This window comes from Tauraco erythrolophus, chromosome 2, assembly GCF_009769465.1.
Source record: "Tauraco erythrolophus isolate bTauEry1 chromosome 2, bTauEry1.pri, whole genome shotgun sequence".
NCBI classification, from domain to species: domain Eukaryota; kingdom Metazoa; phylum Chordata; class Aves; order Musophagiformes; family Musophagidae; genus Tauraco; species Tauraco erythrolophus.
The window spans coordinates 9,790,980-9,807,439 of record NC_141466.1 but is presented as its reverse complement, the minus strand read 5'-3'; the positions used below and the strand labels follow the sequence as shown (position 1 = coordinate 9,807,439).

The 16,460-nt window shown below is 37.8% G+C and overlaps 1 protein-coding gene across 1 annotated transcript in view; it reads left to right on the top strand.

Annotated features, from left to right (window-relative positions):
- The window catches only part of LAMA2 (laminin subunit alpha 2), a 303,089-nt gene that overhangs the window by 177,656 nt on the left and 108,973 nt on the right, over positions 1-16,460 (top strand). The window contains exons 25-30 of the mRNA XM_086631963.1: positions 2,154-2,297; positions 5,176-5,355; positions 6,121-6,309; positions 6,402-6,640; positions 10,692-10,809; positions 16,016-16,150. Of these exons, the coding sequence (XP_086488089.1) occupies positions 2,154-2,297; positions 5,176-5,355; positions 6,121-6,309; positions 6,402-6,640; positions 10,692-10,809; positions 16,016-16,150 (1,005 nt within the window). The remainder of the gene's footprint in view (positions 1-2,153; positions 2,298-5,175; positions 5,356-6,120; positions 6,310-6,401; positions 6,641-10,691; positions 10,810-16,015; positions 16,151-16,460) is intronic.

The following is a 16,460-nucleotide window of genomic DNA, read 5'->3' as shown; positions in this document are numbered from 1 at the left end:
GGAAAAAAAGCACTAGGAGGGTTATGCAACACTGTAACAGATTGTGCAGAAAGGTTGCGAAATCCTCATTCTCAGAGGTTTTCAACAATTGACCAGAAAGAGGTGTGGGTAACCTGATCTAGCATTGATGATAGTCCCGCTTCAAAGAGGAAGTTTTAAAAAGTGACCTCTAGAGATTCCTTCTATGATTTTGAGTCATTCTTTTTCAGGGAATGTATTGACACAAAGAGCTAGTAAAATGGAAGGATGAATTTAAATGATTGAATTGCCAGGTAATTCTTTTGTTAAACAGGCACCAGGCTTTTCATTCTGAGTTTAAAGGATAGACTCAATGGAAGAACTGTAGAACAAATTAGATTGGAAGGGACCTATGGAGGTCATCTAGTCCAGTGTCTTGTTTGAAAGACATTGCTGAGGCAGTATTTGCACGGATGGGGATTTCACAACCTCTTTGTGCAAACTGCTTGACCACTCTCCGTTTTTTCTGGTGTACTTGAACAGAAAACATCATGTTCTATTTCACAAATACCTATTGGTTTGATAGTGAGACCATAAGAAACCTGAAGTAAGTGAGTTGATCACATGGACCATCTGAGTCAAACTAATAATCAGTGTTATTTGTCCTATGTCATCCTCTGAAATGAAAAAATAGAGGTATCTCAATTCTTTCAGCCTCTCCTGATACATGATGTGCTCCAACCCCTCTAACCATCTTGGTGCCCTATTTTTGGATTAGGTCCAGTATGTCAGTATCTTTCTTGTAGCTCTGTATGCATTAAGTAGGAAGAATGCGAGTTTATGGCATTTTTAAATAGAAGTGTTTCTTTGTTAATTCTTTTAAGGCAAATATAATTACTTCTGTGTTTCTGTGAGTGCAAATTAACAGTATATATTTATCTGATGATTAATGATAAGAAACGGCAATTGACATGAAACAAAATGCAAAGCAAGTAAAATTTACAATTTATGACAGAAAATGGACAAATAATACTAAATTAAGTCAGCAGTTTTGTTGTTGTTTTTTTTTTTTTTTTCCAGAATTCAAATCTAAGGTTGAGTTTAAATCTAGGGTTAGTTATCCTTTTGTCTAACTTTTTGGAAGAGTTATATATTGAAGATGCTAGATTTCTATAAAATGGTAGTTGTTCCCATTTAAACCTGCTGTTATAGCTGCGGAAATGAGCTTTCATCGGCTCAGGAGCCCCTTTGTCAGCCCTGACAAAAAGCGGCAAAGTCTAAGCTAAATACAGTGTAGGCACATTTGTTGATAGAGTTACATGTGGAAATGAGGGTTAAAAATGGTAAATCCTCGGGGATAATGTTGGTTTCCTGTATAAGCTTTGGAAAGTTGAATTTGTTTTTTGGATTGGCGGCTTTCACATTACTCTCGAGAGGAAAAAAAAAAAAAAAAGAGGGAGAGGAAAAGCCAACCAGTGCTTTCATATTGGTAGCTTGTGGGGTTTTTTTTTCACACTTTGATCGCAGTATGAAAATGGTTTTAAAAGGCTATGCATAAATTATTTTGTATCTGGCCCTATCTGGTATAGCTTTATATTTGCGCTAATTGAAAAATGAAAATAAAAGCATTGACATTACAACAGTGAAACATTTCAGCCTTGTTAATACTGTTCAGTGATGTGAAAAACAATCACGAAGAGGGGAAGGCTTTTCTCTACAATATTTCCATTAAACTGTGTTTCGCAGCAAGAACATTTAGTACTGTACCTTAAACATTCTAACTTGTCAAAGCTGATTCCTATTAAACAAAAGGCCTGATTAACACTACCAATTTCAGAAGGACATTTTTTTTCTGATCTTATCAATCAGTTATTGAGCATGTCATGCCCAAAGAGCCATTTGATTTTTCTGTGCTTACAACTGTCAGTATGAAGCCAGCCTCCATTGCTCAGAGCTACTCAATGGATACAAACGCAAATGCCTCAATTACGTTAATTGTGTATGTTTGCATACACACATGATGAGAAGCTGGAAAGTTCCTTGAATGTTTCCTTACACTTATTATTATTTCTTTCTGCACCCTGTTATTATCATTACTGTATGATTTTCTTATTAATACCTCAAGATAAAGCTTGCTTTTTTCCTTTGTTGTTTGTTTTTTGTTTTTTTTTTTTTTAATATTCTCTCTCTTCCAGGTTAATGTGGAAGGTGTCCACTGTGACAGGTGCAAGCCTGGTACATTTGGTCTCTCTGCCAGAAACCCACTTGGCTGCAGCAGTTGCCACTGCTTTGGCGTGACTACGCAGTGCAGTGAGGCAAGGGGGCTGATTCGCAAGTGGGTGAGTAGGAAACTGCTGAGCCATGTAATGTGATAATGTTGTTTCCTGCTGGCATCTTTTAGTCAGGCACCGAGAGGTAGCTAGAAAATGGCCAAACATTTAAGCAATCATTTTCCTCTTTATACTTGGAGAAGTGGAGAGAGCAGTATGTTCCATTAGACAATCGAGGTCAAGGCATTAAAAGTAAGTAAGTAGATAAAGAAACCAGTGATAGGATAGCTGATGTCAAGCCAGAGTAAAGCTATTAAAACCCAGGAAAGGGCAAGCTATTCGTGGGGGGAGATTATGCAGTCCAGCGCATTGTAACATGATCTCTGGTATATGACACACAGTTTACCCAGGTGTATTCAAGGGTCACAAATGCCTGTTGTCCAGCATAGATTTCCCACGGTTCGATTAATCTGTTTATTTTCATTGTTGCTTTTTAAAAAAAAATTTTAAATAGAGCTTTTTTAAGCTCTGTTTAAATCAAAGAATGAAAGGCTATAATCCATCAGAGCAAACAAAGAGCTCTCCACCTTCTTGCTGAAGAAGGCCTTGAGACCTATCCTAGACTGACAAGGCAGACTGGATGTCTCCATTGATCTGTACTATGAGTGCAAACCACCTTGAGACTGCTGCTGTCCGCCGCTGCTGTGCCAGCTCTTCAGTTACATTCCGGAGGAACTATTTCTGATGGAAAATGACTAGTTCAGTCCCAATGTGTTGTTGGTCATATCTCTACTAGAAAGCACGTCAGCCATATAGGGAATGTCTGCCTAATGCAAATCAGCCAAGCCCCTGACTTGTTTTATGCACAAATGTTGATTGAATAAGGATACTTGAGGCTGAAATTGAGGCATGATCTCATACTAAAAAGTTCATAACTCTTGGTTAAAGTAATATGAATAGCACCATTCTCTTCTTCATTGTTCAATCCAATAGCACCTCTTTCCCTTCCCGGTGGATTATGTGATTTATCATGATCTGACCCAGTTTTCCTCATTATTTCAGTTTTGCTAATCATATGCTGATAGGCTGAAGATGAAAGGCTGTAAAAGGCTGACAAGTTATAACATTTAATCAAATTCCATGACAGCAACAGTTCTGGAAAATTGTACTTTGACCTTTGTGGCAGCACAAAGCAGAAACATAATTTAAACCTGATTATTTTATGTCTCTTGATTAATTTCCTTCCGTATTTATGCTCATATCTAAACAAGTGTATGTCCATGTCTTGTCTCATTTTTGGTACTCTGATATATTTCAGAATTGATTCAGAGTTGTAAACTAGTGAGACTGGGTTCTGCCAGCTACTAGTGGCTATTTTGGATACTCTCAAGTGCTTCAAATGACATTAGATGTGTTTAAACTAGCAGATCCTGTCTTATATGACAGTAAGGCAAGGCTGATCCGAAATTCAAATGTGTTGACCACTTTCTTGATGTCTAAAGTAGTAAACAGTGAAATAAAGTTATAGGAACTCAGGAAATCTCAGTTAGGGCTGGAAATGTTAGGAATGCTTCTATGTCTGGTCAGTTCACAGATGCTGCTGTAAATGGAAATACCAAGATGCTTAAAGTAGAGTGCAGGGCTTGGTTTTCTCGTTACCTGATCCCTATGTCGTGAACAGCCTGTTGCTGGGATGACTGTTAGAGATATGACTCAGCATTTGTTTTCTTTATTTTCCTCACTCTTTGGGAGGAAGCAATTTTGATACCAGCCCTTTGAGTTTGTTCACACACATCCTGTGATAGTTTCATCTGCACAGAATTGCCAAGACTTTGATTACAGTTTTTAATCAAAATAATGATTTCTGTATAATGCTATTGAGGCTCTTTCAACAAGTCTAATAAAATTATAAGTATCTAAGTGACATCCTTATATCTTTCATTAAATCTGAATTTAGAGTTACAGAAACCCTGAGCCTCATTCTCTGCATATTACCCAGAGAACACTTAGCTCGACTATTGTGTAAAAGTACCAAGGGATCAGGGACTGTGTTCCACAGTCCCAGTGATGTATAAGTGTTGGTGAGAAGTATGAGTCTTCATAAGGTACATTTCTCACAATCTGAACAGAAGAGGCCCAAGACTGAAATATCACTTTGAAAATTGCCTCGATAAAATTCATGAGATCACGTGGTGATGAAACCATTTTAAGCAGTGCTAGTATGTTCTTTGTTAACATGAGGTCAAGGTGCAAAAGGCTTGAGGGGGCAGTCATTATTATCACTGTTTATACCTAAAGGAGTAGTAAGACTGTTTTGTGACAAATTGCTAATGATGCAAAATGAAATTACCTAGGTATAGTTTTTGTAAAGAGTTAGAATTTAAAGACAACAAAAGAAGGACATAGACCTGTTGGAGTGAGTCCAGAGAAGGTCCACAAAGATAATCCAAGGGCTGGAGCACCTCTCCTATGCAGACAAGCTGAGAGAGTTGGGGTTGTTCAGCCTGGAGAAGAGAAAGCTCTGGGGAAACCTTCTAGCAGCCTTCCAGTACTCAAAGGGGTCCAACAAGAACCAGAGAGGAACTTTTGACAGGGCATGTAGTGGTAGGACAGGGGTAATGGCTTTAAACTGAAAGAGGGGAGATTTAGATTAGATATAAGGAAGAAATTTTTCACTGTGAGGGTGGTGAAGCACTGGAGCAGGTTGCCCTGAGGAGTTGGGGATGCCGCCTTGCTGGAAGAGTGCAAGGCCAGGTTGGATGAGGCTTTGAGCATCCTGGTGTAGTGGAGGGTTTCCCTGCCCATGTCAGGGGGGTTGGAACCAGATGATCTTTAAGGTCCCTTCCAACCTTAACCATTCTATGTGATTCTATGATGATTCTATGACTAATACTTCATAGGGAAAAACAGACTTGATTTTCTTCTCAATTTTTTTTAATATATACAGGTGACCTTGAAGCCAGAGCAAATGATTCTGCCGCTGGTGGATGAAAAGCTTCAACGTAGCACTCTTTCAGGAATTGCATTCCAGCCTCCTGAAATAGTAGCAAATATAGAACAGGTCATGCAGGATCTTCGGTCAGAACCCGTTTACTGGAGGCTTCCAGAGCAGTTTGAGGGACAAAAGGTAAACATAAAATTCCACTGAATACTACCACGCATTTATATATTTTTTTTAATCTTATATTTGTATTTTACAATGCCTTTTTTCTCTTCCAATAAGCATGTCATCACACAGTGGAAGGTACTTCAAAAGAACATAAATGCCATTTCATTATTAAAAAATATTTGCTCCATTATCATGGAAATTCCTAAGTCTGTAACATAAACACTATTTAAAAAAATATATTTACAGTCAGTAACATGTAATATTTTTCCACAGGATAGATTCTTTCATAAAAAAGTTATTTGAAAAATTAAGCTGCATTAACTTACTATAACTCTCTTGTAACTTTTTGTTTTTCTCCATTTTATACAAAAAACGCCTATCTTTGTAAGTTACACAAGAGAAAATTATTGAAATAACCCTCCTTTTGGATATTGTTATGTGCCTCTGTGGCGATTTATTTTGCACTTTTGACATTTCTTGGTTTGGCTTGGGATGTTTCTTTCTCTAAACACAAACTTTGGGAAGCACCAAGTCACATACAAGGAAATAGGTAACATTTTGGTTTTAGTGTGGTACGATAACAAATTGCTAATGAGTATTTTTGAACACAGCCCTTATCCCCAGATAGTTCCATAAGCACGAATTGCTATTTTCTGCCAGACGCACATTCATCAGATTGTGCACAGGTGCAGAGCGTATCTAGCTCCTGCCCATGCCCAGGAATTTATTTTTAGCTAACTGAAAACGAGATTTCTTTTTGTACTTTGTGTTTTGCTTTGTTAGCTGGCTGCTTATGGAGGGAAACTGAAATATGCAATCTACTTTGAAGCACGAGAAGAGACAGGTTTTACTACTTACTACCCACAAGTCATCATCAGAGGTGGGCCTCCCACCCACACAAGAATTATTGTCCGGCATATGGCTGCCCCTCTGATTGGGCAGCTGACGAGGCATGAGATAGAGATGACAGAGGTAATGTTTCCATCTGCTTTTTTCCCCTGGATTTAATCACCTGGTTCTTTTTAATACTGTTAATAATCTGCATTTGTATTACCGTCTTTCAGCATGAATGGGAATATTATGGTGACGACCAAAGAGTCAGAAACACTGTGCTCTGGGAATATTATCATGATGACTCAGGTGTCAACAGGACAGTGTCCCAGGCAGATTTCACATGGAAACATTATGGAGATGACTCAAGACCAAGTAGAGCTGTATCCCGGGAAGACTTCCTGAATGTGTTGTATGATGTTCATTACATTCTTATTAAGGCTACTCATGGCAATATCATGAGGCAGAGCAGGTAACCGTTTCATGCAGTGTTCTGAAATAGTGCAGTAGTCACAGGTAACCTGATAGAGCTTCTCAGCAGAATTTTTATTTGTAACATAAGCTATTAGCAGTTTTTGAGAAGAACAGAAAAAGTTAACATTCAGCATAGCAGAAGATGCAGGAGAGAGAAATTTTATTCAATAGAAAATTTAAAACATGGTAGGCAAACGAAATCTTTATTTTTAGGATCCTAGAACAGAAAACAAGAGTAAGCCCACACGTCCTGAAACAAACCCAAAGTATTTTTGAATAAATGACTGCTTTATGAAAACATGATGCTGTAATTAAATATGAAATGTTAGCATATGAAGGAATTCTTGAATAATCATTCCTTAAAATAACAATAATTAATAAATAAAAATAATAATTCCTTAAAAAAAGGTGATATAAAAATTCCTCGGAGTAAAGAAGTTCTGAAACAGATTATGTAAACTATTCCTAAAAGTTTTTGATAACAAGTTCACAGTATCCTTTGCAAGCGAAAATTGTTAGCAAGGACACAGGACTAATTGGAGATAAACCTCCAAAAGTCTCCTGAGGTCCGTTCTTTGATTCTGTCATAAAAGTGACAAGCTAAAATTATTTCTGGATTTTCTAGGTCACAAATAGGTCTATAAGAACATGGAGTTTATGAGAGCGAATAGTAGGGGCACACACAACGCAATGTTGCAGCATTGTGTGACAGAACAAAATCATTGTTCCTGCTATTGTCTATTTAAAGTGTATCTACAGAAAAGTATTCATGCAGCTTGCACTGGCTAGATGCTAAGTATTAACAACAGATATCATAAATGTTTTACATTGGTTTCATTTATTTTTGGCATAGTCCATTTAGGATATTGTATTACAAACACAGGGAATTCCTGTGGAAAGAGACATGAAAGTAACTCCAGTGCGACATGGAAAATTTAAGAAGCATATCCGTGTTTTGTGTCTGTTTCTCTCTTCAATTCCCTTTAAGCACCACATATCCTGGTTCAGTTGTGGAAGCAAAAACTGAATACTATCTCAGCTCAAGCAGCATAAGTTATGAAAATGAACCTCTGTTTTCATGGATTTGTTGAGATGCATTTGACCATTGTGACTGAACTAGACTTGCTTTGTAAAACACCACCGGTTCATAAAGGCTACCTAGTAATGAGACATGTAACAGAACAGAGGAGGACATTTTCAGTTTCAGGGCAGTTTTGCGAGGTGGCACTAAAAGAACCAAAATGTATTTTTACAGCATCACATTTCAGAATGTGACATTTTTAATGGGAGCAGGACCTGGTGAAGAGTTCATCTTTTCTTTCTGGTAGCTCTCCAACCTAAGTCAGAACCTTGCATATCATACCATATTTGATTTTCGGAGTGGTTGTATTACAATGGATTTTTATGACCTGTCTACTTACACAGGTAACATTTATCACATGGTGTCTGAGACTTTTAAGTAGAAAGTAAACAGCCAGGAATACGTTATTATTTTTTTTTCAAGTTAGCACTTTGATTGATTTCAGAGGAAGTTTTGCTTAAGACCATAAAATAAATCCCCCAAAATGTTTTTAAAGGTTAGTAGAATATTAGCTTGCATAAGAATTGAATTCTTTTATTAAAAATAGTCTGGGAACCTCAAAAAGACAATATTTATGCTCAACTTTAAACATATGTTTGAATTAAGTGACTTATAACAGCATTTGTTTAAACAGTGTGTTGTGCTTTCTAAATAAGGGCCTCGTTCTAAACTAGTAAAGGATCTTTTTCTACTTGACTGTGCATAGTAGAAAAGTATAAAGCAAAAGAAACTGTGTATGGGAGGAGGAAAATATTATATATGAAGTCTTTTTAAATTTTTTAAAATTTTAGTAGTGCTTTAATTTCAATTGCAGGGTTTAAAACCTGCAGATAAGTGATAAACTACAGGAAAAGCATTTTAAAATAAAGTCAAAGCAGCAGTTAGAAGCATAAAAATAGTCTAATTCTAGAGTTAGCACTGTATCAGTTATATAGTTTAGCAGCAATGCTAATGTTGTTTCTACTTCAAAGCTGCATCATTACTAGTGATTTAGAGATTTCTGCTCAGAATCCAAAGCCAAACATTTTTCTCCTATATTGTTCATTTTGTTGCCCTCATTTTCACATTCACCGCTCTAAATTGAAACATTTCTTTTATTAGATTTTGTTTGGCTTTTCAGGCAACTGGGCTGTGGTAATAAATTAGTTTGAATTGGAAGTATGCTTTCAATTTGACTGTGAATTATTTCGATATCCCTGACACTGATCAGGTAGCAGTAGTTGGACTGCTGCCTATTAGACTTGTTCCAAGAATCACCCAAGCCTGACCTTCCTTAAGTAACATTTTCACACAAACAACAGGTAGCTTTGTGGTCCCAGAGTGTATTATTATGTAAATACAGCTTTCTGACAGTAAATAGTTTCTTGTAGCACACAGACAGTTGCCTCAGCCTTGAAGATGATGGGGAGGCAGATTTCATTTTTTTTTTCCATTAAATATACAGAGATTTCAGTGTAAGCTTACATTGACATATGAGATCTGAATGGTTTTGTTCTCTTTTTTATCAGTCTTCTGTTTTGACCTGGCTTTGTTTGCTTGTTTGTTTGGTTTTTTTTTGTTCAATTTCCCTGCTCCACTGAACTCCTTTCTTCAGGTAGTAAGAAAGGAGCACAGGGTTTAAGGTACTAGATGATTTGGGGATTTTTGCATTGACACAAGGTGTCAAGAGGTACAGGTCAGGTCACCTAAGCCAAATCACAAAACTCTCATCTAGTGCAGCAATGGGAGTTTGCTTTTCCTACAGTTATCCTGACATTGGTACCTATATTTCAAGGAGCAGAAGAGTGTCACTCAGTCACTCAGTAATCGAGGTTTGGGAGTAGATAAACAGACTTTGAGCATGAGGAGGAGATGAGCAGTTCTGTGAGCTTCTCTGTATTAGCTCTATGCACAGACACTTAATAGACTCTAGCAGCATTATCAACATTGATTCAGCTAGTTAGTCACTCATTCTTCAACATTTTCTTTTAGGTTGGCCATATATTTGAAGCTTTGAAGTTTATACTGTTCTGTTCATTTTGTTTCTCAAAGGCAGTAAGGGATTCCAGATCATAGCATTCATTTAAACAAACCATCAGCCCCCCAAAATAAAGAAGTAAACTAAAAGAACAGCATTGTGGTACATTAGGATTAAGTGTATTTCATTAGATATCATGTTTGTTGTCTTTGTCCATGATGTATTCAGTGCTATTTGGCAGGTCAGCTTGCATGCTGAAAAGACAGGGAGTGGTTGAGAGCAAGGGTTTTATTATTAATACAATCAAGCAAATATTTGGAAACTTAAAATGTCAGAAGCTCTACCATGAAACATATCCCTTTCTGATACTAGCTGATACTTCTGTAGTAGGATTTCTTGTTTGCTTTAAATTGGTTGTTTATATGTCTAAATGATCCTGGGGCGGGAAGGGGGGGGGGGGGGAGGGGAAGGGTATCTGGCTACAGATCTTAAAATTCCAGCTAAAAAGGTAAATGTCCAATGTCTTTGAAGTCTGCTCTAGACCTTGCTTTAGTTGCTGAGGACAGGTTTTGTTGGTTTTTTTTTTTTTAAATAGTTGCCTTATTAAAAGCTCATTTAGTAAACAATTTTGTTGCCATACCTCTGAGAATCATGAACTGGAACTGCATCTAGTATGTGACTTAAATTTCTTAATGAGTCTCTCCAAATGAAGACTCAGATATGAGCTTTTGTTAATAGTTTGGCTGAAAGAGATTTAAAAAAAGAGATAGAATCAAGCAGGAGAGAAAAGTTAGTTATACTATTGCCTAGAAATGGAAAATGAGACTGGGGGTGGTGGTAGCTTTTTTCCCTTAGGAAAGGCAAAAATGGTGCTGGTTGTCTCCTATAGATCAAGAAGCCTACAAACAGCCAAGTAAGACTGTTTTCTCCCATGCCAGCTGACTGTGAACTAAGTGAGTTTGAGTTAGTGCTTGACTAATCTCATTAGAGATGTTTGCTCCTTTTTTTCAGGATTTCTGAGATCTCAATGGAAGTTGCTGAAGGCGGCACTGTGTCTGGGATGACTCCTCAGGCTCACTTGATTGAGAAATGTGACTGCCCATTGGGTTATTCTGGTTTGTCCTGTGAGGTAATGTATTAACCTGACTTGCAGGAAAAGCCTTTATACTTTTTCACCCGTTCATTACTGAGGTGTGATAAAGTACTTAGAGTATGAATTCATTTAACTGGCAACAGCTCTCCATTAATTTAATTACTTATATTCTTTCTCTCAAGTATCATCACTTTCACAAGGAATTTGAGTGCTTTTCCTTTGCTTTAGGAAAATAGGCCACTGAAACCATGGTGATGACTCAAATACTTAGAACACAGGAAAGTGAGCTTTACTGGGTCAGCATCTCTGAGACTGAGTTGTGTGACTGATGCTGACTGATCAAGCCGTTTTGGCTGGATAAGGGTATAATGATATTGTACCATGTAGAACAGATTGTACTATGTTACTGTGTTATGATGAGGCCATGATACACGATACAGTTAGAATATCATATCTTCCAAAAGTCTGAACTGTATGCATCATTTTATCATGACCACAATTCACAGAATCTATGGACAAAACCACAGAAAATCTATATGTCAGATTAAAGAATACCTAATTGATTCTGTAAATTATTGATAGTTGTAAGTAAACTACAAATGCACATTTTTAATACTGAATAATTAAAGGTTGCATACTACTTATTCCTGAAAAGTTAAACATCTGTCACTTGAATGAAATACACCAAATAAAGTATAAAAACAAATTTGAAAACAAGAAAGTTAAAAGAATGTTTTAAAATTGTAACACCAAGCATTCTAAGCAGAACCATGTAGAATTTTAAAATTCTATTCTGTAAAGACTTACCAGATTTTTAAGTTTGCCTTGTTTGACATTTAAATTCCCATATAAGATTTTAATAGGTGTATGATTTTTTGATATATTTTGTCTTGAAAAAAGCTAAACATTATTTCAATTTTATTTTCTTAATTGTTTGTGTTACAATGAGTAACTCAAGAACAAAATTTAAAAAGAGAAATCATTTCAAAAGCAAAACTTGAAATAGTGCATTCTGAACAGTTGATCAAAAAGGCAGTTTGTACCTGAGAACCTGTAGATTCCTCACGTTGATCTTTCTTCTCGAAACTGTTCCAATAGCATGTCTTTGTGGACCAAAACTAGTAGAATGAAGGTTGTCCATTTACTTTCATTTTGCATACTTGACTGCCCAAAATAGCACTGCAAATAAAAATGTAGATGTTTGATGGATGGACCACTCGGTGGATAAGGAATTGGCTCAATGGCCGCACTCAGAGAGTAGTGGTCAGCGGCTCAATGTCCAAGTGGAGACCGGTCACGAGTGGCGTCCCTCAGGGGTCCGTGTTGGGCCCGGCCCTCTTCAACATCTTTGTCGGTGACGTGGACAGTGGCATGGAGTGCACCCTCAGCAAGTTCGCCGATGACACCAAGTTGTGTGGTGCCGTCGACACGCTGGAAGGGAGGGATGCCATCCAGAGGGACCTTGACAGGCTGGAGAGGTGGGCCTGTACCAACCTTATGAAGTTTAACCAGGCCAAATGCAAGGTCCTACATCTGGGTCGTGGCAATCCCAGGCATAAATACAGACTGGGTGGTGATTGGATCGAGAGCAGCCCTGAGGAGAAGGACTTGGGAGTACTGGTGGACGAGAAGCTCAATATGAGCCGGCAATGTGCTCTTGCGGCCCAGAAGGCCAACCGCGTCCTGGGCTGCATCAAGAGGAGCGTGGCCAGCAGGTCGAGGGAGGTGATTCTCCCCCTCTACTCTGCCCTCGTGAGACCTCACTTGGAGTACTGCGTCCAGTTCTGGAGTCCCCAACATAAGAAGGACATGGACCAGTTGGAGAGGGTCCAGAGGAGGGCCACGAAGATGATAAGAGGGCTGGAGCACCTTTCCTATGAGGACAGGCTGAAAGAGTTGGGGCTGTTCAGCCTGGAGAAGAGGAGGCTCCGGGGTGACCTTATAGCGGTCTTCCAGTACCTCAAGGGGGCCTACAGGAAAGATGGGGAGAGGCTGTTCAGGAGGGCCAGTTATGATAGGACAAGGGGTAATGGTTTTAAAATAGAGGGAGGTAGGTTCAGGTTGGATATTAGGAAAAAATTTTTTACTATGAGAGTGGTAGAACACTGGAACAGGTTGCCCAGAGAGGTGGTGGATGCTCCATCCCTGGAGACGTTCAAGGCCAGGTTGGACAAGGCCCTGAGCAACCTGATCTAGTTGGAGATATCCCTGTTCCTTGCAGGGGGGTTGGACTAGATGACCTTTGAAGGTCCCTTCCAGCCCTAACCATTCTATGATTCTATGATTCTATAAGAACCATTCTGTAGCATGTCTGTGCTTCACGAAAGAAGCTTCATGGAAGACGTTTTCAAAGCTTTAGGAAACGTCTCCTGCACATGTTCAAACTGTCAATTTTCTGAATACTTACAGTTTATCCAAGCGGATCTATGAAAATGTATTGAAAAGGGCCACTGAGTAATGGCAGATATCTTTCCATTTTAATCCCCTACAATTATACTTCTTCCAATGCTGATATAAGACTCACGTAAGAAGGTCTTGCTCAGTCCATACACAAAAGCTTTTAAGAGATGGAGCTGCTTGTAAAGAGGAGCAGAAATTCTGCAACATGGTCCAAATAGTGTATTTGCTTTATTCTTAGAAGCAATCAGATCACTGTGTCTTAAAAAAAAATGAAATAGATCTGATGCTAATGCAAACTTTTGTCTTGAACCGTTGAAGTTTGGCGAATCTCTAACTCATTGAACACTGGGAGAAAAGTGTTGGTCAACTAAGCGAGCTTGATGCTCCTTATACATGTACTTTATTTTTTTTCCATATCTAATGGAAGAGTGCATACCCATATTTTTCCATATCTAATGCTGAAGATTGCATGTCTCAAAAGTGCCCAAATTTTATAGAAAATCAGTCTTATAAAGGGTTACCCCAAGCTAGCAATGGGAGAAAATTTGGAGTGAGTAAATGAAGGGATAGATGCCTTTTTACCTGCAAGAACCATGCTCCCTTCAGTTGTTATACAGCATTGTGTTACGCAGCAAATGAGGCAACGGGAACAGTGAGTTCATAGGAAATGTGAATGAAGTAATTTTCTTTGCACGCTGTTTTTGTAAGGCCATACACCTGACTGTGTGTAAATACATATATGAGAAATTAATGGGCTCCAGCATTTGCTCAGAAGTACAGATTTTTTAAAAAAATTACTGTAACAAATTGCATTTTTGAAGGAAAATATATGATAATGTAATTAGAATATAATTTTAATTCACATCAGGGGCTGGAAAAAATGTCTCAGTTGTAAACTTCATACTTTGTGCTTAATTGTGCAATCTTCACATGCTCATAAATTAGTTTATTTTTAGGGTCTTCAGTGAAGGTTATGGTGCGTTCTGTGAAGGTTTATTTAATTTCAGCAGGAGGAAAAAAAAAAGAATCTGATACTCAGGCATTTTTTAAGCAAGTGCTAACAGGGTATACATATCTATTTCATGATTTATCCTGTAATTGCATTGCGAGGACTATGTGCACAGCAGTTTTTACCAGAATTGACGTTTATATGCCTTTTTTTTTTTTTTTGGTCCAGTAGCAGGCTGAAAAGCAGTAGTAAAAGTTTCCCTAATGACTACTTCTGAAAAACTTCCAAACTAGTAATGAAAAATGTAGTCTGCTTTATCTTTTGTTTTTGTCCTGTTTCATCTTGGAAGTGCTTAGATCAAAACAGATGAGAAGAGTGTCAATAGCATATCAGAAAAAAACAGAGTTTAGGTTTGAGGATGTACCATATATTTATACCCCAATCCCAAAGTTACTCAGAACTTGTAAAGCTGTGGTTTGTACCAATTTATGTATGGACAAGGACTCTTCTGGTGATGGAGAAAGAGGAAAAAATTAGGAAATTGTAGTAAGAAACAGAATTACTTTCATTTGAGATTATTTATCTAAATTGGAATTCTTCACAAACCATGAAAAGCAGATAGACTGTTTCTATGCTTCAGGGATCTTAATGTAGTCTAAGTCAAAATAAAAGGGGAAAAGCAAGAGTGACTTAGATTACTTTCTTTGTGAATCTAAAGAAAATAATTGTGTTTATGCTTTTTCCATAACTTAGACTCCTGGAGGTTTTGGCGATGATTAGAAAACTGTCAGAGTGATGTTGTATGAATAGAATCCAGCATGTCAGCTAGTGCTTGACTGAAGAATCCTGCTTTGATCACAAAAAGTTACTTACTCCAGATTCTGTTTTCTTTTATTTTGTATCCATTTTATTGCTGTGTGGAGAGTGTACTATTCACGTTCTTTCCAAAAAGTACAAATTGTGGTCAACAGTAGGGAATTGCCTCATCATCCAGCCTTAATAGGCTCCTAGCACCACTAGGTGGTGGGATTTATACATGGGATGAGTGACTTGTCTGTGTGTACTTACCCCTAATGGTCTGAACTATCAAAATGGTCCTGTTAGTATTTTTACGCTGCCATAGCTGTGGGCTTTCTGGGAGTTATGTACATACTTTTATACATTTGCATAATAAGCCTGAAATAAAGATCAAGTGCTTGATTTTGCATGTGTCAGCTTTGCTAGTAATCTTTGGGTTGCTCTCAGAATTTTGTTGCCAAGCTGGGGTAGAGCAGACATAGTGATAGATAAATTTGATTTGGTGCTAATAGTCCCAAGACATGGAAAACTTTAATATTTTGAATTCTTTACTTTTAGAGTCTTTAAATTATATGGCTATAAATAATGCAGCCATGCAGCCATTTTTTTTATTATTATTATCGTTCAGCTTTTGCTTGTTATCCATCAGGCAGTATGTAGGCGGATATTAGCTTGTCAAACCTGAAAAACTCACCAAGGGTGAAGGAAACAGAATCATCATGCTTGCTCTCTACAGTCCATGCAAAAAATTTACTTCGAAAACAAACCTTATTCTTCAGAAATGAAAGGAATGATGCTTGATGCACAGTGCGAACAGTGAGGTGTTCTGCATCTGAATGAACAGTCTCTCAAGCTGTAATATGAAAAGCCTGGTGCTAGCGGAGTGCTCCAGGGATTTTTTCAGCAATGTTTCCAATTAGGGCTGGCTCTTGTTTTCTGTAAAGTACTGTATATTGTTTGTAACACAGCTGGAAACCTGTCAGGCTCTTTTCACAACTTGTGAAAACTGGTGGTTGGAAAGACCAGCTTGCAACGCTCCCCACACCTAGTCCGCTCTGTAATGATCTGTTTCTTTCTGCGTCTTTTTTGTTGCAGTCATGCTCTCCAGGATTTTATAGGCTCCCATCTTCACCTGCAGGAAGGGTACCTGCTCAGTCCTTAGGTGCCTGTGTTGTATGTCAATGTCACGGACACAGTACTATGTGTGACCCTGAAACATCAATTTGTCAGGTATTATATTTCTGAACTTATGCACTAGGTTAATCTTAATGTAGAATTTGTAAGATGTATAACTGATCTAAAAAAATAGAGGACAATATTTTAATCCGATTTTGCTTCCATAGCTTAAGTGTCAAAGATAAAGGGAGGTCAAAAAAGCAAACCATTTGCTTTTAAAGTTTTCCATTCTGATTTTCTAGAGTTCAGATTATGAAGTGCTTTTTGCCTCTGAATTACTGTTTGTGTAAAAAGAAAAACTAAATATCTGCAAAGTAAAGCAGCAATGTACCATGTGTCTGGAATAAACACTGTACTTCTCTTG